At 44.4% G+C, this 26,103-nt stretch overlaps 2 protein-coding genes across 5 annotated transcripts in view; one reads left to right on the top strand and one right to left on the bottom strand.

Moving 5' to 3' along the window:
• Window positions 1–18,922, bottom strand: part of ACO2 (aconitase 2) — a 21,108-nt gene extending 2,186 nt beyond the window's left edge. The window contains exons 1-15 of the mRNA XM_054194869.1: window positions 18,786–18,922; window positions 13,804–13,946; window positions 12,467–12,725; window positions 10,117–10,209; window positions 8,007–8,165; window positions 7,446–7,596; window positions 6,057–6,161; window positions 5,703–5,794; window positions 5,318–5,423; window positions 4,085–4,242; window positions 2,944–3,017; window positions 2,127–2,238; window positions 1,829–1,951; window positions 1,478–1,633; window positions 140–331 (exon numbers count right to left, since the gene is read on the bottom strand). Coding sequence (XP_054050844.1) covers window positions 140–331; window positions 1,478–1,633; window positions 1,829–1,951; window positions 2,127–2,238; window positions 2,944–3,017; window positions 4,085–4,242; window positions 5,318–5,423; window positions 5,703–5,794; window positions 6,057–6,161; window positions 7,446–7,596; window positions 8,007–8,165; window positions 10,117–10,209; window positions 12,467–12,725; window positions 13,804–13,946; window positions 18,786–18,821 — 1,959 coding nt within the window. The 5' untranslated portion in view covers window positions 18,822–18,922. The remainder of the gene's footprint in view (window positions 1–139; window positions 332–1,477; window positions 1,634–1,828; window positions 1,952–2,126; window positions 2,239–2,943; window positions 3,018–4,084; window positions 4,243–5,317; window positions 5,424–5,702; window positions 5,795–6,056; window positions 6,162–7,445; window positions 7,597–8,006; window positions 8,166–10,116; window positions 10,210–12,466; window positions 12,726–13,803; window positions 13,947–18,785) is intronic.
• Window positions 18,842–26,103, top strand: PHF5A (PHD finger protein 5A). Of its 4 annotated transcripts, none has more exons than XR_008465345.1 (5): window positions 18,855–19,236; window positions 20,650–20,673; window positions 22,097–22,263; window positions 24,835–24,994; window positions 25,386–25,483. XR_008465345.1 is itself a non-coding variant. In XM_054194882.1 (4 exons), exons 1-4 carry the CDS (start codon window positions 18,855–18,857, stop codon window positions 25,473–25,475), a joined length of 663 nt encoding a protein of 220 aa, XP_054050857.1. In that variant the 5' UTR covers window positions 18,842–18,854; the 3' UTR covers window positions 25,476–26,103. The 4 variants fall into 4 exon arrangements, 2 of the variants coding, with proteins under 2 accessions (XP_054050857.1, XP_054050875.1); XR_008465347.1 differs by having other exon boundaries at window positions 24,835–25,033; window positions 25,386–25,453; XM_054194882.1 differs by lacking the exon at window positions 24,835–24,994 and having other exon boundaries at window positions 18,842–19,236; window positions 25,386–26,103.

Below are 26,103 nucleotides of genomic sequence, written 5' to 3'. Positions count from 1 at the left end.
CTCAAGAAAAAGCCTCAACACTGAGTGAATTCACAGCTGCTGTAACTTGAGAGCAGGAGGGCGAGATCCTCAGTCTTGGCACAGACTGCCCAAAGTGTAAACATCCTCTTAAAATAGATGCGTCAGGGGAAAATCTCACCTTGTAGTAACGGGCTGTGTCTGGGACTGGCCCAAACTCCTGGGTTAACGCATTCCTCACGGAGTTGGCTTTGCCATTTTCAATGTTGATGGCGCCGATGAGCAGGTTGTTGGAGATGTTATCCAGATGCCCACGGAATTTGAGCCACGGTCCGGCTGCAGAAATATGGTCAGTGGTGCACTTCCCTTTTACCTAAAGGGTAGCAGAAGAGAAGAATGTCTTAGGATGGATCAGTGACTTGACCCTTCCTCAACACTTGTTATTGTGAAGGATCCTGATCTTCATATCTCTTTTTAAAGGCACAAACCCAAGACAATTGCATCTGTTACAGAATCAAGGCACTCTAAGGTAGAACACGGTGGTCATTTTGCATGTTTTGTGTAGGAAGAACAACCCTGTTCCAAAGGGGAAATTGCAAAAGTGAGCTTAGCCATGACACCTCCTGCCACGTCCTCACTTCCCTCAGCAGCAGGTTCTTCAGGTACAAAAAGCAATTAAGTCCTTCCTGCGACAGCTCAGCCTCCCCTGCTGGGGGAGTTCAGCAACATGCCAAGTGTTTCCAATCTGCACAGAAGCCTTTTTGGCTTGTAAGAACAGAATTCCCAACCAGACATAATGGCCTTCCAACAGGTAAGTCCCAAAGTGCTTGTAAAGGAATTATGTGTGTCAAAAATTCAAGCATGGCTCAGTGTAGCCCTTGGGAATCCCTGCAACTCTCCGACACTGAAAATCAGCAGTGTTCCTGAAGGTCAATTCCTACGGGATTGCATTTCAGAACCCATCACTGTATTAACTGAAGTTTTCATCCTGTTAACTCACCACAGGCAGTGAGGAGAAACCCGTGCCTTTATTAAGAGACTGAAATGCAATGTTTATTGTGAAGTGATTTCTCTTTCTATAAAATGGGAAGAGAACACACATACTGATGGATGAAAAGTTCCTAACGACCTCATTTCAGACAAAATGCATCTTAGAACAGTTAGGTATTAGAGATGCTAATTAAAGAACCCATCCCATCCACCTTTCCGCTGCAGGTTATAAACAGGAGAAGTTCTGCAGACTGCATAGTACGGGTGGGATCATATTACATGCTATAACAAACTTCATTTTTCATGGTATTAGCTAACCACTAGCCCAAAGGAGAAAAGTCTCCTAGTTATAATAGAAAGAAGTACCAGAAGGAAACACCTGGAAGGAAGGAAGATTCTTGCTTCACTTTCCATACCAACGCAGTTGTAGGAGAGGGAATCACAGATAGCTTAAAGGCACACAATTGATGTGCAAACCCCGGTTCGAGCAGTCCTGTTACAGCCAGTGTTCCCCCACGTTGCTCCTGACCTTGATGAGGATCAGCATGTCTTCTAGATCCTTGCCGTCCCACTTATCGAAGGGCTCAAGAAGCTGGAGGCGCTGGCTGGTGGGGCTCACATCCACGTGCTGCCCACTGCCATCCTTGGGAGGGTACTGATAGGTGTCCTGGCCTGGGTCAAACTCCTTCCAAAGAAGAAAGGAGAATCATCAGCCGCAGCCATCCCCAGCAGCACATAAAAAACAGGCCAATGCAGGCAACTGCACCCATTCTAGCTTTAACACTAAGGAAGAGGCCAGTGCATGGAAGTTCCCTTACTGCATATAAAACCCAACTAGTGACAGGCCTTCCCCCACTCCATCTCCAGACCGAGCAGTTACCAGCTTGGGCAGCTCATCTGCATCAGGTGCTTCTAGCTTAAACTTCTTCCCATCTGCTCCTGTCAGGTAATCTGTCTCGGGGTTAAATTTGAGAGTGCCAGCAATGGACAGGGCTGTGACAATCTGAAAGAAAAAATTACATATTTAAAGGCATATTCTACCCCCTCCATTTGAAAGTCCCATGCCTAACAGTCTCAAAGCCAGCAGCCAAGCTACACCTTGTCTCTTCTGCAGGTAGAGGAATTATCTCCCCAGACACCCTGAACTATTCCAGAACCTCCCTCTGGCTGTCTCTTACCTCTGGAGAGGTTACAAATGCATGAGTCTCCGGATTGGCATCATTGCGACCTGTGAAATTCCGGTTGTAGGATGTAACTATTGTGTTTTTCTCTCCTTTCTTGATGTCCTTCCTGTGAAAGAAACATGGTCATCAAATCCAAAGGGAATATTGCTTCTAGGTGTCTCGCTGCTAAAATTCCCCAGCTTGGTTTTGGTAGCAATCACTATCTTTTGGAAATATGAATCGGTGCCTGGACAAGTTTTCCTCCCTTAAGCACAAACTCAAAACCAAGGACAGTGCAAAACCAAGTCAGACACTGATTCCTGGAGTAGTTTTCATAGCCCATGTTGTGCATTGTTGAATTGTCTAAAAAATAATCAGGTAAGTACCTTGCCTTTGGACATCCCACCATTAGCAATGACAAAGCTACATGAGAATGTCTCCCGTCCCTTCTATTGGGAATTTTCCTCCCTGCCACTCCAATGATTGAAGCTGGACCAATTCACTTTTCCTGTTTTAAAAGGACCATACAAACTCCAGTCCATGTTCTCACAGATAATCAATCTCTCTCCCCATTTTTTGCCCACTGTCAGAAGCCTACATGTGTGGCCACACTTGTGGCCACTCTGCAGCTTCATTCATCTAAAGGCTCAATATGAATCTACAGTCTTTCATTTCTCCTCCTCCAGTGCACATCAGACTGCTACGGCCAAAGGGTTTTTAACCATTTACTTTTAATTCCCAGTGTGTTATATTTACAATCAAATTTGGCTTCACAGAGCACTTTAGGAGCTAAAAGATACAAAGCTACAGTGAGGTCCGTCTTCCACTTTACCTGTCCCACTGGCCAATGCATGGCCCACAAGCGTTGGCAAGAACGAGCCCTCCAACATCTCGCAGGATTTGCGCCTGGGGGCAGAGAACAACTTTGTTACCAGTAGAAAGAATGGAATACGTTTCTGGGTTTGCTTTTTCGGGGGAAGAGGACACCTGTCTTCTAACAGAAAGCACCAAACCTGAGAAAAATCCCCTCCTTGTTGCATTCGCAAGTTTTGAGTCGCTTTTATAAATACATGGGGTTCAATCCCAGTAAAGCTGTACAGTAACACTGGGCAAGAGCACCAGATGACTTGCCATGGTGTTCCCATTCTCTACCTAGTTCAAATGGAGCAATCCGGCTACTCGCAGATATTTGACTGAAGGGCAGTGTCTGGTCTGATCAATATCCTGCACACTTCCTGTCCATGTAAGGACAGAATTGGTGAAAGGGCAGGGAAGTGTGTGTGTCTGCTCAGTCTGTTCAACACATGATTCAATTAAGAGGGCAGCTGTTAAGGAAAGGCGTGACTGTGGACTTGGATGGAGGAGGCATTAAGCACTGGCTGGACACATCTACAGGCCATGCTGTGACACCATCTAACATTTCATAAATACTAGGACTAGTTAAAACATAATTTTCTGCACATAAAAGGGGAGAAAGCAGGTGATGGTTCCTCTACAGAAACACTCGTGTTAAATCAAATATGAGTTTTGCCATAAGTTTAGTCTAAAATGGGAACCACCTTTGGACAAAGGGCTTGCTCACATCCTGAACTGTTCTTAAAGGAGAAAACTGGATTGCAGGTGGGTGCTAGCCCTTTGTCAGCCATGGCCATCCACAGAATCCCAGGAGCACGAGGCATCCCTTACTATGCATACTGTTACCTCCTCAGGGCCCCAGTTCCCGATAACTGTCTGAGCTCTGTCCAGTTCCAATTCCATTCTTATACTCCCAGATAGTAAAGATATCAGGCCAAAACACTGTCAAGGTGACAGCAGGACCCACATGCTGGTTACTACATCAGTAACTGCACCTCTAGTGATAAGTGAAGGCAAAGTTTAAGAGGTTTCCATTAGCTGCCTCTGGACTCCCGTGTGCTGTGTGGAAGAGAGTTTAACGCTTACTGTTTGGAAGCGTAAAGAGCAGCCATACTCACATAACCGTCTCTTTCAATGGTGGCACGGATCTGCTCTGAGCCCGGTGTGATTGTGAACTTTGATTTGCACTTCAATCCATGCGCTAGTGCCTGTTTTGCCACTGCTGCGGAACGTCCCATGTCCTCATAGCTGGAGTTGGTGCAGCTGCCAATCAAGCCTGTGGTGTTTGACAGAAACAGGGAGGTGGTTACTGCAGCCCTGATTCTAGGGAACTTCTCCCTGACCCATCTCTCAGCAGAAAAGGCAAAAGACAACCACCTTTTCTGTTGACAAAGAATCTGAAACAGTTTCAGGTACTAACACTGACAAGTCTCACAGCAATATACTGTGGTCGCAAGCAATCCCTTGTCCCACTTTGGAGGTTGCACAGTCAAAACACACTACCTGGTCACTAGTCTGGTTATTGTTTCACAAGATCCAAGCATCACCTGCTTGCACTTTGGTTAAGCAAATTACCACAGTGAGGTATTGTTCCACAAGGACAGAAAAGGCAAGATGGCAAGAAATGGAGGAAATGATGACAAGAAAGCATCCTTTATTACAGCATGGAGACCACATGAGGACATACTGTATCGTCCTGACAGCATTCTGGTGCTAACCAGCAAAAAATAAATTCTCTTTCAGTTACAGCTGCTCTTGATCCTATATTTGCCTCACCATCGAATAATACATTTCCCACCTGGGATGCGGCCTTTACAATGTATTTACATTCTTTTCATTCCCCAGCGAGCAACATTTGAGAAGCCAGCCAACAGGTTACCATCCCACAACTGACTATAAAAATATCCAAGCCTGCTCTTTAGGAAAGCAAGTACAAACTTTACCATGTCCTGAGAGCTCAACAGCCAACTGCTGTGAGGACTCACAATCATGATCCTGACAGATCTTTGCACAGACAAATCCACGCATCAGACTTTTAACAACAACAGGTAACATCCCTGTCAACCCAATCACTCAAAAGTTTCCAAGAAGAAAAAAACCACTTGTCTGCCTCTTGAGATTAAAAAAAAAACACCTATCCCAGATCTCATCCCACACACCTGGCCCAGGTGGTCAGTACTCTTCCCAGCAAATTCATATGGCCATGAGCAGATGACACTGCAGCAAAGTCAAAGGACATACTGCAGTAATTAACGGAATATATCCCAAGCTATGTGACCAACCGCTTATCCCAAGACAGCAACATTTATGCCACAAGGATGAAGACAGAGGAAAGAGCAAATGCTACCCACCAACTCTGATATCAACAGGCCAGCCCTCCTTTTCTGCCACAGCACCAATATCTGACACAGGGTGCGCCAGGTCTGGTGTGAAAGGTCCATTGATATGCGGTTTCAGCTTTAAGAAACAGCGACAAAGTCAGAAATTACAGTAGCCAAGAAAAACCCCAAAACACAGCAGCAAATCAATTCCTTTCATAGCTTTATCTGGAAGCTGTTTAAATAGGATTCTCTTACACGAACACCAGAGCAGGAGCTGTCGTGAAGCAGATGTGTTTTTTATATGTTCTAGCCATAGCACCAGGGGTGTTGCATCAAACTCCCAGCTTGGTCCTCATTCACACAAAGCAGAGTCACATCACAACATCCAAGATGGCAACAAGGAAGGAAGCCTTACCTCACTGAGGTTGATTTCTATCACCTGGTCATATTGACAACCAGCATCCGGTACCAAGTGTTGCTGGAATTCATCTGCCAGTGCAGCTATGTCTGGAGTAAGAAAGGAGGGAGATGTGAAAAGTGCAGCACATACGAGGGCAAAGAAAAAGCTTGGAACAGCTAAACACAGGGAGTCCACCATATACTTCCCCAGCCACTTCATCTACACACTCCCTGCTTGTATCAGATGACCTGTGGGACCAAGCAAGGTCAGAAGTCACATCAGACACCACTGTAAGAGGATGCTGCTCCCAGAATACACCTTCACTTGAACCCACACCTCTACCCACCTTCAAACCCCAAACCCTCTTACCAGCTCGCCCAGTCTTGCCCAAGTATTTCTTCATTCGTGCGTTGTAAGGGAAGATCGATGTGGTAGCTCCGATTTCTGCCCCCATGTTACAGATTGTTGCCATTCCTAGAGAAGGAGTGGGAGAAGAGACTATAGGGTCAATGAGAAAGTCCAAGGCCATCCAATTTTCTAAAAGTCAGTCCATGGAAAAGACAGCAAAGCCAAGAGAGATCAGGGCATTAGCCACAGAAACCAGATTCCACAGAGAGGACACACTGACTACATAACAGCTGGCTCAGCCCCTGACATTTCCAAATGATACAGTGCCTGCGACCAGACTGTTCTGCAAGGAAGGAGCTGAAAGCTACACTGATTCTTGCAGATACTGGAAGGGATGACAGGGAACCCCCTGTCTGCACTGAGCACCAAATATATTTACAGCAGTGAGCAGTGGCTCTGCTACCTGCAACAAGTGTCCTGTCCCTCCCTACCACCTCATTTGTCTTTACTGGAAGAGCCAGAAATTTGTGAGAAATTTACTGGTTGAATAAAAAGTTTCCAGTGACAGAACACAATAAAAAAAAAAATGTTTGCTCACAGCTCTGTGATCACCCATGCCTTTCAAGGACACAGCAATGAAGCTGTAGAAGCTGCTGGTTTACCTTTAATGAGCTAGAAGCAGATATTATAGGTCAAGTTCCTCTGATTTCACAGAAGAAAAATCCCAAATACCTCTCAGTTTGTAAAACCAAATATTCCAAGTTGTAGCCATGCAAACAGCGAACAGAAGGCCAGCTTGAAGGCTACACTTCAAGCCAAAGAAAGGGACACTTCTTATAATTTGGTCCTAACTAGCACCATTACGGACAACGCTGGTTCGAATTCAGCACCCAAGACCCACAATTAGCTAGTGTAAGACTGCACGTTACAAACTGCTGCTTTCTGGTCTCCCCTCTGTCCTGCTTTTCTAAAAAGCTTTTTCTTTAGCAGCTGTCACCCACGTACCCCCTTAACCTGTTTCTTTCCTCTGTCCACTGCCTATTTTGGGCTGAAATTCAAATGCCATCCTTTATCTTTGACATCTCCACCCTCTAAGCATACACCGAAATACCTCCACCCTTACTTTTATCCTGATGCACCACCTTACAGGATTCTTCACAATTAACCATTCGGTGTTCTCAAAGTCATAACAACATTTAATGGAGAGAGGTCACTTTATCACCAAGAGGGAATGCTATCTTGTTATACCACTCTCATCCACTCTCCCAGTTTGCTGTGTACTAATCACCTGGCCAGGCCAAGGGAGAACATTTAGTACTTCTTGCCTGATTCCCTTCCCAGCTTCTACAGACAACTCAACACCCAGCTCCAAAAACAATCTGCTCAGATAAGAGATTTGTGTTGTCCTACCAGTGCAAGAGATTGAATCCACACCAGGCCCGTGGTATTCGATGATGGCGCCTGTCCCACCCTTGACAGTGAGGATGCCAGCCACTTTCAGGATCACATCTTTAGGAGAACTCCAGCCTGAAAGCTTGCCAGTCAGTTTTACACCAATAACCTGAGCAAGATTAGTTGGAAAGAAAAAATAATAAATGCTGACACCATTTCCTTTCAGCAGCAAAAACAATTCCTCTGAATTTTTCCTAAGAATCTGTGTGGTTACAATACCAAAAAGGAGAAAATCCTGAAATATCAGAACATGTGCGCAAGGGATGAAACCACTGACAGGGCCAACTGAAGGGAGATCATTACTCACTTATCTCTCTCAGTCCCTGAATAAAAAGGCTGAAAATGGAAACTCAGAACTACCAATGAATCATCCACCAGCTGTTTGAGCCAGTGTGTGATTACAAACAAGACTGAAATGGTATATAGTGCCTTATATATGTAGTGCCTGAAAATCAACATTTCTTACACATCTTGCATCTCACCCTTCACGTCAAAGACTAGAATTCCTTCTGCTCCTACCTTTGGGCATTTGAGCTCCCAAGGGATTCCCGCCATGACATCTACGGCATCGGCTCCACCCACACCAATGCAGACTCCTCCCAAGCCACCTCCGTTGGGGGTGTGTGAATCTGTGCCGATCAACATAACCCCAGGGTAGGCGTAGTTCTCCAGTATGATCTGAAAGCAAAAATGGATTGTTTGCTTGCTTGTTTTTTGGGAAAGAAGGGGGAAGACAGCAAGAAAGAAAACAAGAATTTACATCAGTTTGTATTTGCAGATTTCAGTAGCAAGAAAGTAACTGAATTTGGATTTGGATTGGAAATTCACTTCTATTTCAAAGTCCTTGTGGAGAATGTAACAACAGAACAAGGTACCAAGTCTCAGCCCCAGGATCCTTGCTTATCCCAGGACAGTAATAAAACTTAGAAAGTTATCTCCATTTTTTCACTGGAAGACTCCTTCCTTCCAGTTTAATCTTTTGCTAAGGTGCCAGCTTTGTTTGGGCTCAAGAGTCTGCTCCTTAGTTTCCGCACACTTAATCAATTGCTGAGCAAGTCAGTTCGCCTATCCAATGCTAGTGAGACCTTCCATATTCTATGCTCCCATAGCAGTAGAATATCAACAGGTTCCTCCAAACCACGCTGCCAGCCAAAAACTAATCACATAGAAGAATCCCTCACACATAAAACAAGAGGCTGCCCTTCCCTTATCACTGCTATTGATTCCACACAAGACTCTTCAACTATTAACAAAACCACAAAACAGTTCTTTAATGAAAACTTATGAGTTTTCTATGGTAGCAACACAGTAGTGAACTCAAGCTAATGAACTTTTCACTGCATATGTGCCATACCAACATTATGGACTGCCTTTTTAGGAGACACAGAACCCACAGCATGTCCACCACAGAATGGTTTGGACAGAACTAAGGTGGTCTTTTACTGTGAAGACCAAAGCTTTGCTTCTAGTACTTTCAGCTTTATTTGCTTGTAGCTCACATTAATGTACTTGTGCGAGAAAGATCGCTTTGCCAGAGTTGGACTCTGAATCTACACAATGTGACCAATTTTCTACAGCCAGAGAAAGTCAGACACAAGAAAGCTGGTAACCACAGCATGGAGCTATGTTGCCACATGACAGATGTTACGACTGGTTTCAGAGCACAAATGACCTGAGGTGTTGCCATAACCTTTTGGGGAGTTCACCTGTTCTATTTCCTTTCTCTGTTGCGTCACACCAAGTTAAGGTAACCTTAGTAACTCATTTTGTAGCTAAGAAAACAGCAGAGAGCTCTTGCCTGCACCTAGTCACAAGCTCCCTGATGACAGGATGCTTACCAGTCATCCATTCTCCTCTCTACTCCTTTTGCTTTGTGCCGCACTTCCCTTTTTCACTGCCTGCAACTCAGAGGAACCATGAAAAATGTCTACTGGACCGATAAAGCAAATCATCCGTGAGCAAGTTAGGGAAATCCTGCCAGAGGTGCTGGTTTTAAAAAACAAAAAGCCTCATTAACTGGTAAGCTATCTTGTGACAGTCATATTCTTCTAAGATGCAAGTGCTATAACAAGAGAATCTCAGTCTTAGAAGCTGTTGGAAACTGGTTTGCATTTTATTCAAATTCACATAGCAACTTGTTAATAGGTTGCCATTCTTGAGTACTCAAAGTCAGCTGCTCTGTTTGGTGTCCTCATATACTCTCCTGTCTTTTAATGGAACCAAGTGCATACAAAATAATCCTAAGAAAGACATGTTCCCAAAGCTGCTTTCCTTACCATCAAAAGCAATTCACATTAGCTCATGGCATCACCTTACTGTCCCAATCGTACCAAGAGGAGCCAGCCCACAAGCAGTTAAGATATTTCAAGCTTCTGTGATTCACATGGTATGCTGTTGGCACTACCTAATCACGCATCAGGTTACAGTTTGTCCAAAATAACCTTTAAGAAAAAACACTGTTGTCAAGATAACAGAGAGAGCAAGCAAGAAACCTCACCGGCCTCAAGGAAAGCAAGTTGTTTCCCTAAGCTGGTGAAATTCTCTGAGGGTTTGCACTTGAGCTCTCTCTTCTCCATACGGTAAATGAGCTACTCCATGCTCAAAGATTGCAAACACACACACACTTTACCTGGTGAATGATTCCTGACCCAGGTTTCCAGAATCCTACTCCATACTTGGCACCAGCCGTTGCTAGAAAGTTGTACACCTCCTGGTTTATGTCCTATTCACACAGGGAAACACACAGCGTTAGTAACATCTTTTGTTCTTCCATACACCAAGAGCTCATTCAAGCACATTCACTTCTCTCCCATGCCTCTCTGCAGCTTATTCCACAGTTCTGTAGCAGCTAGAGGGAGGTGCACATCACTCTTAAAACCAAAAGGGACCGAGGCTGTTTGCCAGACAGTTGTAACAGGCCATTTAATTTCATCCAACCTGTAGCTCTACTAAAGCATCTTTTTTAGTTCCCAATTCCAAACAGCACAAGGGAAACAGCACAATTAAAGGAAAACCCTGCCAATAAGGCATTTAAAATGCTCTGGTCATTTCTTGCATTCTCAGGGTGTTGTTTTTTTAAATCTGTTTCCCTCTCCTAGCCCCTCCTTCCTTCTCTACCAGCTGTTCTTTTTGCTTTACAGATGCTTTGCAGGCATTTCAAACCCTTAGATAAGCATTTTGGCTTTATTTTTACAGATTGAGAAATGGAACTGTAAGTTGCTCGCTGCCAGAAGAGTTGGTGAGTGTCATTTCTCATTCTACAAAGTCCCCTGTTTAAGACCCACACAATGCTGCCTTTCTTGCTGCACTATCACCATTATTGGTGGAGGTCAAACCATGAAAATTGCTTGTGAGAATAACCAGGGTTGCCAAGGAAGTATGACACTATTATGTCCTGATAGTTCTTGGCAGAGGAGTGGCAGAGTAGATAAGATAAGCACTAGGAGGACAGAGTTTCTTAAAGACTGTTCTCATGCAGCTATGCTTCAGAATAAAGAGAAAGGGGAAACTGGAGATAATGGAAGAATTGTCTCAGCACACATTTGCTTAAGTTTCCCATGAGGCAGCAGCAGTTCTTTAAGCCTCGTTTTCCACTGTGAGTCGGGTCACTTCACTCTGTTTGTGCATCCTTTCCCCAGTAAAGCACGCTGATGTGCCAGGAGCAGATCCAAACCACTCTCTGCCCTGCCAGCATTCACTGTGTGCCAACTGGCAGGAGCAGAAGCAGAACCCAGTCAGAAGAAGGCAGGACCTTTACTTGCTCTGCTCAGAGTGGGTGGCAAAGGAGGCACTCTGCTCAGCTCAGGGTTGCAGCAGAATATAATTGCACTACAGAGAACAAATAGAGGAACAGAGGAAAGGGGAAGACAGGAGGTGAAGGGAAGAACAGAAACTATGTTATTTAGTAAGTCCCAAATTCTTAATCGCACAACTTGGGCAGAATTTAGGATTGAGATGAGTGGAGCAAGAACTCCCCAAATTCACTCCTAAGTGGTATAAGTTGCTTTACTATGGCCTGAAGGAGAAACACACAGAAGCAGTTACTTCGACATTAGGAGTTTCTGAGAACAGATATGGACTAAAATCTTAAAATGCAGCTCAGCCCCCACAAACTGTTTACTGTTTGTAAATTTTGGTATCAAAGTCCAAGGCACAATTCCTCCTGGTGGATTTAGGCTAGGTTCACTTGGAGTAACAAGATTTCCCCCACCTCCCTGCTACGCTAAGAGCATGTCCTTCCTTGGCAGATGCATTGTGGTATCTAGGACAGAGGTGAATGTGTCTATAATTAACAGAAGCCCTACGGAGGAATAAGCGGTAAAACAGTGAGCGGGAAATTTTAAAAAGGCAGTGAATCAGCAGTTAGACAAACATCACATTGAAACTCCTAAATAAAAAATGACATCCTCCATGCTTTTATACACAATTATACCTACCCTCGCCCACCCTGAAAGCTGCACATGCTTCAGTTAGTGTTCTTCAGCTAATCCCTAGCAAATGGTTTGGGAAACTAAATTAGTTATTCGCTCTCCCCCCCAGGATACACCAGTGCAACACAGACACATGTTGAGGAAGTTTTTCACAGTGTTATACTGCAGCATAAAGAGCATAACTTTCTGGAGTAATCTGTCTTCTTTTTTTTCCCCTTTGAAATACATTTTCCCTCTTCCCTTATCTGAAATATCTTCTCTCTCCAGAACACACATGGGCTTCCATCATTAGCAATTAAGACTAGCTTTTTCTAAATTCACCGTCCTTTAAACCATGTAATGGATGAATCTCATCTGTGAAACTTGCAAAGATCCATTTACTCTGTTTCTTTGCTGCATCTGACCTATCTACAGAGCTGACCACCACAGGCAATCTGTTACCATATCTGATTCATGGCTGTCCTTTGGGGGGGGGGAATAAAAAAATCTCTTCCTTCGACTGGAAAGAGGCTTTCAAACATACAGAATTTAAGTCCCTGCAATAGTGACCTTGGCTCTTCGAAGATCCTTTTCACCACCAGACTGGGCTTCGATGAGGTGATCACAGTGGATGGTGGAAGGCACAGCCACTTTTGGCAGCCCGCTGCTGATGAACTGTAGCATTGCCATCTGAGCAGTGGCATCCTGCATGGCCACACGGTCTGGCCGTAAGCGCAGATAGGTCTTGCCTCGCTCAATCTCCTGTTTTGCTGGGTCATCCAGGTGTCCATATACAATCTTCTCGGACAAGGTCAGGGGACGGTCAAGCCTGGGGAGAAGAATTTTAGTATCTGCATCTTGTGTACTTCAGCATTTGCCCTTTTAAGCATGTAACAGAGCGCTTCCCTATATCACTCAGACTGTTAAGACTGTTAACACGCAGAAACTTGCATGCTCTTCTTACAGCACTAAAATACCAACTGGCAGACAGATAAAACAAGGGCTCAGACCAGAAAGTTCAAAAGTATATGAATTGATGTCACTTTATGCTGTCTTTTATAATTTTCCTATACAATAAAAGAAACATTGACTCTGCTTGTTTCTTGAGTGATAACTCAGGACAGCAAATGTGGAGGTGAGACAGAGGTCAGACTCAACTCACAAATACCAGATCCCACAGCAAGCAAGTACAACTAAGCAGAGTTTCATGACCTCAGACCTTTCATCTTGCAGCTGTATCAGTTGAGGAACCTATTTATGTCAGTGGTGAGATCTTCTGAGAAGTAACTAAGTAGATACAATGACTTGAAATGAGAGCTACCGCATTTAACAAAGGACGCAAAGACTGAAGGACATGTCATACAAACCGCTGCTGAGGTAAGTGGAGCAGGAACAACAACTTAGCAGGCACACAAGCCTCTATCAGCAGATTAAGGTCACCATGTTTACATATGCTATGAATTCCTAGCCCTCCTTTCCATGCTTAACGCCTACAGTGGAACACAGGAGAACATTCACTGTCGAAACACAGTGCAAAGGAGCATTAGCCTATAATGACAACTGCCCACACGCTGCTTCCCCAGAAAGAAGCAAGGGCCAATATCAAGGCTTCTTAAAGAGGGCATTAAACAAAGAGGACAGAGCCCTTTCCAGCACCTCCTCTGCACTGGCCTGGTTCTCTGCATGTTGCAGTGCTTCATCATAACCTTCAGCTCTTCTCACAGCGCTCCACCACTACATGAAGACACTACAACTCATACTTCACTACATTTGCAACTGCCACTGCTCAAAGCTCCTCTCCCTAGTAAATATTCCCTATGGCAGGGCCCCATGACATTTTCTTCCTCCTCTCCCATCACCGCAGAGCTAAATTCTGCACACTGACCCCTCACCTCCTCCACTCTTACCTCTTACGGACAATGTTGATGTTCTTCTCCAGCTTTTCATAATTTATGTGTTCATTAGGCTCAAAGTGGCTCATGGCCACTTTGGCCCGCTGGCACAGGACAGGAGCAACATGGTAGCGTCGTATCCCACTATTCAAGGCATGCTGAAAAAAGGAGAGTATTAGCACTGGAACCTTGCAGAGTAAATTCCTATAACATATCAATAAACCAATTGTTTTTCAGTTGTTATTCCTGGGATTTTACAGGCTGAGGAATAGAAAAATTGCAAAGATATTTAAAGGCACCCAATGAACATTTGATCGTACAATACTATGTATTATGTGAAACTGTGAGACACACCAGGTTACCCAGAACAGGTAGTGTTTACCAAATTATTTTACATTTCTATTTATAGCACCAGAAGCTTTACACTTTCAGTGAGAAATCTGCTTTCAGGCAATGCTGAAATAATTCTTAAGCGAACACCAGTTTGCTATGCTCCTGACATGTTACAGCCATGGTAGAGAAAAACCTACACAGTTTCCAAAGCAAGCTAACCCTAGGTTTGTATTTGCTCACTGGTATTGAGTTTATATTGAAGGGCTGGCAGGTGACACAGTACAGGACTGAGCAGATACCCATCTGTTCCACTATCACACACTAAGTTCCCCATGCAGGGTGGCTGCATACCATTACAAAGCTTATTGTATTTTCATGTAAGGTGAGCTGCGTTTCAGTGGTAGCAAGAGTGACTTTGCTGTACATGCCTGGTCTACGATGTAATGCAGAGATGGAGAGGTAAGTTGTGGAACAAACCCATCAGCTTCACCAACCTGGCTGTGCAGATCCACATGTTATTTTTATGTTCACTCTCACAAAGGCATCCTCACCTTTCCCCTAAGAACAGCCTTGCACTTGGCCCACAGGTGAGTTAACAGCAGGAAAGATTAATTATACTGCAGGCTGAACACATCAGCAGAAAATGCCATTAAAAAAAAACACAACCAAATATTGCTTGGCAGACTCCACAGTGAAACGGTTCCCTGGAATATGGGAGAAGCACCTTTACAGCACCTGACCTAGAAGAGACAGGTCAGCGCCCAGGTTAAAAGGCTCTCACGCAGCTTTGAAAGCTGAGTCAGAGGGCAGCCTCCATAAAAACTTCCAGGGATTTGGCACACGTATTTCTTACATCCTTTGAAAGTCTCAGTCATCAGCACCAGAAGTCTGGAAACAGACTGAAGACAGGAGTTTGGAGTTCTTCCTCTGTCCGTAACACACTTTAATCTTAATCCTGTTTTTTCTATTCATCCTCTACTTGAGTGTTAAAAGGTTTTGATAAATACAGGTTAATAAACACAGCTGTATAACACTAAATATCCATTTTGTATGTATGACTGTAAATCAGCAAATATTCCTTGCACAGAACACAATCAGAGTACCGACCACTGTTTTTGCGTTATGAAAAATGCCAGTCAATTCTTTAGATTTGTTCAAGCATTTTTATTTTGTCCCTATTAATATTTTTTCAGTTTTCTTGTTACCAGCACTAAAAAACATTGCCGGAAATAATCACAATCAATGAGACGTCACCAAATTTTTATCCAAATCTCTTGTTTTATTGTCCTTTTGATAACATTTGTTAGTATCTTACACAAGAAAAAGTTCAGGAAATCTAGGCGAGATCATAATAGCCAGCACGCTAGCAATAAGGGTGTAGTTTGATTTTTTACCAAACAATCCTAAACTATTAGATATACAGCTTTCAGTAGGAGCAATACAGACCTACAGCAGCTGCATACCATTTTCATGAAAAAAAATATCTTAAGTAAGTGAATATGGCGGTACAAGAGAGGGCATTGCTCCTCCAGGAGTGCAAAGGAAACCCAGTCATCAAATTTCACTGTGCTGCACTTTAGTTTAGAACTTTCAGAACGTATCACAGGTGTCAGAGGTGAGTCTCTTCCTTCCTCCATTAGCAAAAAAAAAAAAAATGAACCCAAAACAAACCAAACACCATCCAGCTTCTCATTGTTTAACATACATAAGCTGATCTTTACTTAGTGGCCACCTAAATTCTGTGTTTGTTTTGGACTGCCTCTTTTTTTTTTTGTCTTTACCTCACAAGATGTCCATTATTTTGTTAAAGTCTCTAACTGCTGGAGCGGCTGGAAAAAAACACTGAGCGATTTGATCAATGCTCATGGAAAAGTCATCTCTTCCCCAGACCAGGAAAGGTATTTTGGTTTAACGCAGTAATTTCTTCTTGCCCCCCGCCCCCCCCCAAACTAATCCTGGAACACAACTGATTAATGGAGTTCTTCCTTGTGATCCATTAAACCGGAAGATAAATTTCACCATAATTCAGAGTACAGAAGAACAGATTTGCAAATTAAAGTAACGGCAGAGGCTTCATAGCATTCTAGTCTTGCCTGGGACCAAAGCTCATTATGATAGAAAACTGAAGCAGGGCTCTCTAGAGAGAGGGGCAAAGAAACTTTTCAGATAAAATCTTTTCAGTTTGAACATACACATCTATCTTTTTATGTCATGAAATGGCTCCGTGAAATGTAATTTTTATTCAAATACCATATATAAATATTCAAATGGTAATGGCAAAAGTAGCAATACAAAGTTAGTTGACTCGTGCTTGACCACAGCTTCAGGCTACTGGAAGTGGGAAGGGAAAGAAATGAGCATGTCTGAGGTGAAGGATCCTGTCTGGATCCTGTCATGGAGCGTGGCAAGAGCAGTGTGGAAAACTGAAGATGCTGTTTCTGTGATGGCCAGTAAGACTGGGGAAAAACAATCACTGAGGCCAGTCAGTTCCAGAAGACAAGAGAGAATCATTTTTGTCTATGTAAGACTTTTAGAAGGCACCTTTCTTCACCCCCTCAGATCTAAGAACACTGGCCAAGTTTCCAACATTCACCACGATTCAGCCTAAAAAGAGCAGTGTGGTATAATCAAGTTGTAAATGCAGTCTAATTTTCTAGACTCACCTCCAAAGAGCAACCAAAATTAGTGTTCTGAAGACCAGTTTAGCTCTAGCCAACACTGCATTTTGCCAGCATACACAAAGCTTCCCATACACAATTTCAGCACTTACCTACAAGGCCTTCAATAAACCCTTGACACTTCAGACAGTTTAGAGTTTTACAGTACTACTCTCTCAGTCAATCCTTAGCCAGTGTGGCTCCAGAAATGGGATGCTACTAAAAGCATCTCTCAGATAGGCATGAAAAAGATCCTGACCCTTTGAGGCTATTAAAAGAATTGTACTTTAAATAGGACAGTCAGACCAAACCGGCCTAACTCCAATTTATTTCCCTCAGAGGCAAGCTTACCGTGCAGTTCCAATACCAAAACAGTTCTAGGACAGGAAATGAGTAGAACCAATGTTAACAACATGTGCCATGCTCAATGCTGGCACTATCACAGCAACTGGCAAGGTGATCCACGTATTTATTAATCTCTAGGCTGCTACATACGTGCAAAAAAAAAAATTTGCCTCCTAAAGATCACCTAGAAGCATGTTTGATTACCATCACAAATTTAGTCCTTCAGAGGAGGAAAAAACCATGTACCCTGAGCCTGATAATAGAAGACAGCCTCCCAGAATACTAAATTCCCCATATTCACTGTGCTAGCAAAACCTTTGTTTTACATTATACAATATTAATTTTAGCAAATAACTGCTTGTTCTCATGTGATGACACACCATAAAATGAGAGCCAATTCATTAACCTAATAAAGAATTTGCCGTCATTTTATGAGTAGTCATTTCTGTTCAAAAATTAAAAACTATTTAACAATTAAGAATTAATATAGCAAACTAACTGAAATGGTGCTATTCTGTAACTTCTGCTTAAATTAAAAAATATATATATATTTGAATAAAACATCTACCTCTAAAGTAAGAAAGTAATATAAAACACGAATTAAGCTTCACCAAGTATTTTTAGAATACTAGAAGCCAAGTTCTTACTTCAGCTCCCTAGGAAAAGGGCCAAGGTCACAAATGGCAAACTGAGAAGTTAAATTGCCTCACTTTATCACATGCTTTATTAAAGGGAGCACAGGCATCCTTACCCCTGCTAGCAGCCCTAAAAAAAGAAAATTGCATGCCTATATTTGCCTTCCAGGCTTTAAAAGATCATTAAGTCTTTATTATTGACTACACATTAAACACAACTATGTCTCAGGTAAGAGAATCTCTATGGTGAGATCATACTACAGGCAGATATGATTTTTAGAGGTCACAACAGTCAAGACTATGAAAATCACTATCACTACCTTGGAAAAAAAGGCAGTTTATGTGCCTGTCCAGACTCTTTTTCAGTCTTCCTAGGTCCTGTTTATAATATAGACCTTCGCATCTGTTTCACTCAAGGGCCTGTGTTTTTATTAAAAGTAGTAATTTTGAAACAGAGCAGCCAAAAGATAGAGAACCTTCAGACTCACTCACACAACGAGGAGTCACCTTGTGCTGCTGCAGCTGATAAGGGGAAAAAAACAGAAGCTGAGAGGAAGAAAAGTGCGCGCCCCAGAGAAAGGCTTTTGATTCCGCCCTTAGGGCCCATGCCCTCAGGCTCACTGTCCCACCGGGCCCGGGCTTTGCCAGTGATCCTGGCCCGCCCAGGCGGGGTCCGGCCGGGGCGGGAGAGGCGGTGGAGCCGGGCCTCATCCCCGCCGCCCCGTTCACCTTGCCCTCACCTTGAGGGGCAGCTGCGCCCGGCGGTGGAAGCCGCCCTGCCCCGGGAGGCGGCCGCGCTGCCACCGCCGCGGCGGCCTCCCCGCCATCGCCATGGAAACGGGGCGCTGGGCCGCGCCGGGGACACGTTGACCTACACGCGGAGGCGGGGACAGTCAGGGGCCGGAGCGGGCCGGAGGCCGCGCCCGCCCGCCCGCCCGGCGGGTAACGGTCCTCGCCCCACTGCGGTTCCCGCCCGCTACCCCCGCCTCCGCCCGCCGATGTGTCCCGCCGCCGGCGCCCCGCTCACCCGCAGCCGAGCCGCCAGGACGCAGTACGGCGCCATTTTGTTCACTGACAAAGATGAAGTCGCGCCCCGATGGCGTCACACCGCCCCTTTCACACCTCCGGCGCGCGGGCGGGGGCGGTGCGCGGGCGGGGCCTCACAGGTCCTGGCAGGGAGGTATCCGCGCTAAGAAGGCGGCCACCGGGCAAGGCGCGGGTCTTCTCTGGGCGGGAGAAGGTTAACGGCGGAGTACTCCGCGGACAGAGTTTTATCGGCAGCCCTCCGCGGGATCGCGCTGCGGCGTTCCCGCTGGGGGCGGCGCTTTTTTGCAGGCGCTGTCCTCACCCCAGCCAGGACCGGCGGGGCACGCGGGTCGGAGGTGAGCGCGCGGGGCAGCCGCGCCAGGCGGGTGTTGGCGTCGCCATGGCCAAGCACCACCCGGACCTCATCTTCTGCCGCAAGCAGGCGGGCGTCGGTGAGTCCCGGAGGGCCCCCTCCATCACCTCTCGCCCCTCACTCCGCTGCGGGGCCGGGGGGCGCGGGGGAAGCCGGGGGTCTGCAGTTAGCGGCCGTTAGGCGCGCGCGCGTGGCCGTTAGGCCTGGCGGGGGGGAGGGGCGCCCGCCTCGCTCCTCCCTCCCTATTTTATTTCGCTTTTATTGCGGTGTCCTGCCGTGTTTTATGGGTTCTTCTCCTGAGGTGGGGGTAGAGGCTTTGTAAGGAAGGGCTGGGTCCCTGACCCCGTCCCGGGTACTTCTCCCGGGGCCCGTCCTGAGGTGCGGGTGCTCCCGGGCCTCTCTCAGTAGAGCCGAATGGCTTTAATGCCTGCGTTACAGCAGCCTCTTCTTCCTCACGTATGTGTGTGGGGAGGCAGGTGAAGTTGATGGCTGTACGCAGAAAAATACGATTTTCATTTACTCCTGTTGTGTTGGCGGTGCCAGTGCAGCCAGGAGAATGAGCTGAAGGCTTCAGCCAGCACTGGGAGCATCTTCCTGGCTGCAGGATAAAGTTATTTTCCAAGTTATACCTGTAGTCAGATATTGAGCTTTGTTCTTGTCACTTGGCTTAGAATTCACCCTGCTAAGTTTTGAAGAAGTCTTATATGAGTTTAGAAGTTGAGATACCTTTTCCAGATTTATTTTTTTTTTTACTCCTGGGAAAAACAAATTTAACATGCAGTTCTCTGAAAGAACTGTAAACGCAAAGTATTCAGCTGCATTGTCTCTAGAAAACTTCTTTTTAGAATAGTTAATGCAGCTAAAAGTCTATTTATGTTGAAAATTCATTTCCAGCCTGATTTCCACCCTGACCCTTAAATTTCAACTGAATCGCTATTTAGTCTTTGTAAAGGAGGATATCTGCTCTTTAGAACTTGGTATTTGTGGCATTTATCCAAGTTACTGACATCATTGTTGTGAGTTTCCTAGACAAGTGACAAGACTTCTGAGGTATATCTATCTATCTTTGTACTCTGAAGTGAAGAAGGTATTTGGGCTGCCTTAAATTAAATAGACACTTGGTTGTGGGGTTTTTTTGTCTCATTAAAAGCAGTGTAAAACTCATGAGCAGACTCATTTATAGGATTTCCTTCGGTCAGGTATATTGGCTATGTTTGAAATGGAATAATGAATGTAGGTTTTCTTACTGCCAATGGGTGTCATTGCACATTCACAGTGCATCCAAATTTCGATCTTGGTAAATGTCTCCAGGAGGATATATATTGTTTATTGAAAATATGTTTGTATTTATGCTCAAACTGTTTCTGTGGTTAGTATTTTTGGTTGTTTTTTTTAAAAAAAAAACAACTGCTCAATGCAGAACATAATTATTTGATATTCAAGCTCCTGCTTCTGCCTCAAATAATTCTTTTTCTTCTTTTTCTTCTTACAGCAATTGGAAGACTTTGTGAAAAATGTAAGTATAGCTTCTACATATAGTTGCTTGAGAACATGGTGTTGTGGTTAGAGCGTACAGTTTGGATTTGGGGATTTGATTCTATTTTTGCTTTAACCATGAACTTGATGTCTCTTGAGATGGGAAGAGTTACTTGTGTATTGCAAGTATGAATCAGTGAATACTTAAAAAGTTGTGTGCTCAAATAGTTTGTCACACAAATGCATGCATGCTGTTGCAGTGTATATGCTGAAAGCATTTTCAGTAGCTGAGGCTACAGTGACTTCTTGATTGATTCTTTGTAATCTGTAATACAGAATGATTGGCTTGATTATTTCAAAGCAGGAAAAAAAAAGATGCGTATTTGTAATCTGAGTTCTTCACACCTTGAGAAAGGTTCCCTTCAGCATCTAAGAGAATAAGAAATGGGGAGGGATCATGTAGAGTTAGAGCAGAAAAAACTCCACAGAATTAAATGCTAGTGCTCAACTGTGGAAGAGAAGAGAGAGTATGACCTGTCATTAGATCCTTGTAGAGCAACAGAATAAATAAGATGACTAGTTTGGACTCAAAAATAGTATGAAAATAAGCAAAGTGGGGAGAAGCACAGTCTGAAGCGACAAGATTGTTTTCAAGAGCTCTCAGCAGTGAAACAGGTTCCCATTGGTAGTAGTTGAGGGCTGTCGTGATGGAGATTTAAGAGCAGGTTAGATGAGCTGTTTGTGGGAGTCAGAATTAGATGCCTTGGGAACTGGTAATAGGATATGAAGCTTTTCATCCCTAGGTCAGTGTCTTGGATAAGGTCCAGCACAGCAGAGACTGTCAATGGCATCTGATGGCTGCTTGCCTGTATGATATGAGTACTTGAGTTTCACTCAGTTCCTTATGAGAAAGCAAGAGCAAGTTTTGTGAAATGGCTGTTTATGCCAGTTTGCCCTTTCTTTGGCCTTCTCGCAGATGAAGGATTAAAAGGACCACACGGGTACAATCTCTTATCTCATCTCTTTGAGGATAGTAACTCCAGACTTTTGTTGATGTGGGAGAAGCTTACACTGCTGCTTCTGCGTAGGTAAGGACACTAGTCCTGTCAGTCCAGCATTTTTTCATGAGTCAAAAATTCAGGAAAAGTTTTAGAGTAAAAGTAATGGTATGATCTAAGCAGGTGTTGGCTAATCACAGAAGTGACTTTGGGTTTCTTCTCTGATTGTGATTGCATGATTAAAAAAACCAACAAACTCAAATATTGCAGACTACTGGCCCTTGTTCTTCTCAGATCTGTGTGCAAATATAAACTTTCACCCTGTAACTGCAAGATGAATTTCTGCAGTTCAGTTGTATTGTCTTTGAGTGTACAGTCAAGTTCTTTGACTAGGAACCTTTTCCTCTTTAATGTGGGGGTGCAGGAAAGGACGTTCTGTAACCAAAGACTCTGCTGTACTTGCAGGTGATGGCAAATGCGTGATCTGTGACTCCTATGTGCGGCCCTGCACTCTTGTGCGCATATGTGATGAGTGTAACTACGGCTCGTACCAAGGGCGCTGTGTGATCTGCGGGGGTCCGGGAGTGTCTGATGCCTACTACTGCAAGGAGTGTACCATCCAGGAAAAAGATGTATGTTGTCATCCAGTCTCCTATTGAATTGGTTATGTCTTTATTTAGCAGCCATGCTTATCTTTAAGGGGCTTGGAGCTAATGAAATTAGTGCTGGGACATGGGACACTTGGGTTCCACTACCAATATTGGCACTGGTTTTCATTGCCTTGTACCTTGTACCTACACAGGGAACTGTTGGTAGTTCCCTGTGTTTGCAAAGCATTTTGAAGCATTATAGCATTTTGAGGTTTCATAACTCCCTTCATCTCAAAGGATCTTTGACAACTTTGCACTGCACACTCACGGTTCACTTCCTTCCCACACTGCTTGTTATAAGTTGAAGTTATCTTGCTAGATCTCTCAGCCTAGGTTTTAGCAGGGTTGGAGATATTACAGACACCGCAGAGGCTTTGGTAGCAGCAGCTCCTCACTAGAAGTCCATTATCAGCCACTGACCAAGGACACTGTAAGGCCTATGGAATCACCACCTGTGTTTTCTTTTGGATTACAACATAAAGTTACATCTTAGTATCCTGTGTCTGCACCACTAATTGTGTTTTACAAATTTTAAGTTTCTTGTATAATTTCAGTGGGATATGATTATTTTTTTTTAATTATTTTCTGGAATGGCCTATATCGTATACATCTCCTTTTCTGCTAACGCTTTTTGGTGTAATGTTCCCTTATTTCTGTAGTCAGTGATGTTTAATCTTCTTGTGCTGAAAGATAGCCACTGCCCATGTGAAACAAGGCAGCTGTTCACCCCCATAAGGTATTTGTTAGTGTCCAACACAATGAGTGCAGGAGGGGAGAAACTGCAAATTAAGTGGTAGAAAAATCTTAGGGAGAAGCAAGAATATGATGCTTACAGCTGCGATATTTCCAGAATACAGACCTGATAGCTGTGAGAATGTCTGTTAAAGGTTGTTTGGGTTTTGGTGCTTTGCAAATGCCATTTCCAGCACAGTGGAGAACACGTGGAGATAATGGCTCATTGATTTAGAGGAACACGCTCAGATGAGTGAGTTGCTGGTTTAATTCTCTGCAAAGCCTACGTTTTCTCTAGAGGCCTGCAGCTAAATTCAGGACAGGGACAGGTCCTCCTCTGAATTTAGTCATTAGATCTGCCAGGACCATAATCTTTCTTAGTATCTAAATATGGATATAAGTGCTGTGGTGGTGCTGCCTTGTACTTTGGAAATGCTGTGAGAAACAGTAGTTTTGTTCACTTGCCTCTGGAACCAAGACACCTGGCATGATAAGTCATGAGTTATTTTACTTGGTTTTATTTTCACCAGTTCATACTGATTCCCGACAGGTATTTTTCATAACCTAAGCTCACCAATAGCTTATCATGTCTGGTTCAGATGTGAAATAGCCAGCTGATCTGCAAGGAAGGATTGTAGAAAACAGAGCTGGAGGAGCAGGAGAATGACAAGTCAGAACTGAGGTATTTTGACAGCTGGGTGCAGGCTGCAGTGGGTGAAGGCAGTTGCTCTGTACCAGCAAACTCAACTGTTAGGGATTATTGCAGATGTGAAGTTGCAGATCTGAAACAGCAGATTTGGCATGATTGACTTGCAGGACTGAAAAGTGCTGGCACAGGTGTAGAGTGCCTGGAACAAGAAAAGTTAAGCATGCTGCCTGTCACAGATATGGTAGCTGGTGCTGATGTGAATCAGAAAAGCAGATGGACAGAGCCCTATACCTGAAGCTCTAACACTCCAAGGTTTCAGTCACAGCCCTTCTGTCATCCTCAGAGAAAAACTGAAAAAGATAATGAACAAAAAAAGCAAATACTAAAACGGAGGGAGCAGGTGGAACGCTGTTGGGCATGAGGCAAAGGGCCTGGTTATTCTTGGTTTGTTTGTTCTGATGGAGGGAGGAATGAGGTATTGTTTCACCCCACTTCTGTCTGTGGGTAAGGGCCAAAATCCTGCCTTGTCACCTGTGAATTGCAAAAAGTAATCTTTTCCCAGGGACGGGAGCATGCACATGTGCAGCCTCCTTAGGAGGAGGTGGAAGAATGAACAGAGCCCTGCAATAATGCTGTCAAGATTGTCACAGGCTCCCTGGATCGTGGGAGGCAAGGCTTGGAAGAGTCCTATTGAGGTTCAAAATCAAATAAGGAGACAGTAGCTAGAGATGGGTTGTGGCAGGTGTATGGGGGACGGGTGATGTCTTCCCCCCAACCCCCTCCTGTTATATTTCCACCATGCAGACCTTCCGCACTGGGTTACATCTGCTGCACAGGAGCAGGTATCAGTGGGGCAGCTTGGGTGCGGTTTCTACAGCAGCTCATACCTGCCCAGAGCCTTTCTAAATCTAACCCACTCTGGCTTACACAACAGCCAAGGACACGTGTTCCTCTGCCTGCTGGGCCCCACAGCTGCTGTTGCTGGCCACAACATTTTGCCCTCAATAGTTACGCAGATGTTGGGCTCAGGTAGCCCATGGACAAATGTTCGCTGGTACACAGAGAGATACATCTCACTGGTTTGTGTTTGCAGCTACCCCGCTGAGGTGGGTCTCCCCTGCTCCCTTCTTGCTTTTTTTGTGGCTTTTTTCTCACCATCTACTGGAATTCAGGTACAAGAACTTACCCTTGTAGCTGCTGTGAAGAGCTGTCCTCTCCCAAGATGACCATACAGCCTCTGCAGTAATCAATCCAGGATGCAGGAAGTCTGAGATTCAGTTCTGCTGCCACAGCTGGGAGGAGTCCCTAAACACAAGAATGGCTTGGTGACATGTAAAGCAACAAGATTCTTTTTGGCTAAGGAAGGGAAAGGTTATTCCTCTGGGCCCTATAAGTCCTGTGTATCCTAATTTAGAAAGAATCCAGTCTTGAGGCACTGAGCATCCTTTTCATTAAACTGCTGATGTTATACGAGCTGTTTTCCATCTTCACACTGAGGAAGAGAATGTCCTCGAGTAATGTTATAAAGGCATCCGTCCTCTTCTCTGTTCCACCCTCTTGCTGGTAGTAACCAGAATTGGAGGGCAGTTTGTCTGCACAGGTGTTCGAAATGTGTGTTGAGGACAGGGTGGGGAGCGTGGGAACTGAGAACCTACTAGAACTATGCAAGTGATGATGTTCTGTTTGCTCATCTCCTAACTTATATCCTCTTTTCTTCTCACAGAGAGATGGTTGCCCTAAGATTGTCAACCTGGGCAGTTCCAAGACAGATCTCTTCTATGAAAGGAAAAAGTATGGCTTCAAGAAGAGGTGATCCTATCCATACGTGGCTACATCTCCTGTTGGGTTGGCAGGAGAGTCTTGGAACACCTCTGGACTTTACTATTATTGAAAACCGGTTGATTATTTTTTTCTAAAGCAGTACAAATTCAGTAGTATACTTGGGCTTGGAGAAGTAACAGACTGAGTGGGGACTGAAACCTGATCAGAACTGACTATCAGAAAGAGCAAATGAGGATTACTGTCTCTTGCCTTTTCAGAAGCTCTACTAGTAGCTGCCCCAGCTTGCTATAAAAATTGTGGTGGGCACGTATTTATACATGGAGGAGACCAGCTCAGTAAAAATCAAGTGCCGTTTCTGGTGTGGGGAAACACCTTGCAGTTGTTCTTACCAGGCCGCCTCTCAATTGTCTGAAACTGCCCCACACATCGCTATTGAAGAACAGAGCACCAATCCCGTGTGTCTGCTCCCCCACTCCTCCTTCCAGTATATTTCCATGCTGCCCTGTTTTGTAAGGAACCTGCTTATGGCTGGTGCCTTCCTAGGGAGACCACAGCTGTTCTGTGTTTTCTTTGACAGATTAATCCAAGGCCCTTTCTTGTAACCGTTTCTGTAGGATGCATACCAATAAAGCTTCTTTTGGGTAATTTTTTTTTTTTTT

The sequence above is a fragment of the Rissa tridactyla genome, chromosome 1 (genome assembly GCF_028500815.1).
Source record: "Rissa tridactyla isolate bRisTri1 chromosome 1, bRisTri1.patW.cur.20221130, whole genome shotgun sequence".
Taxonomy (NCBI): domain Eukaryota; kingdom Metazoa; phylum Chordata; class Aves; order Charadriiformes; family Laridae; genus Rissa; species Rissa tridactyla.
Note: the sequence above shows the minus strand (reverse complement) of the source record. Positions and strands in the feature narration are given on the sequence as shown.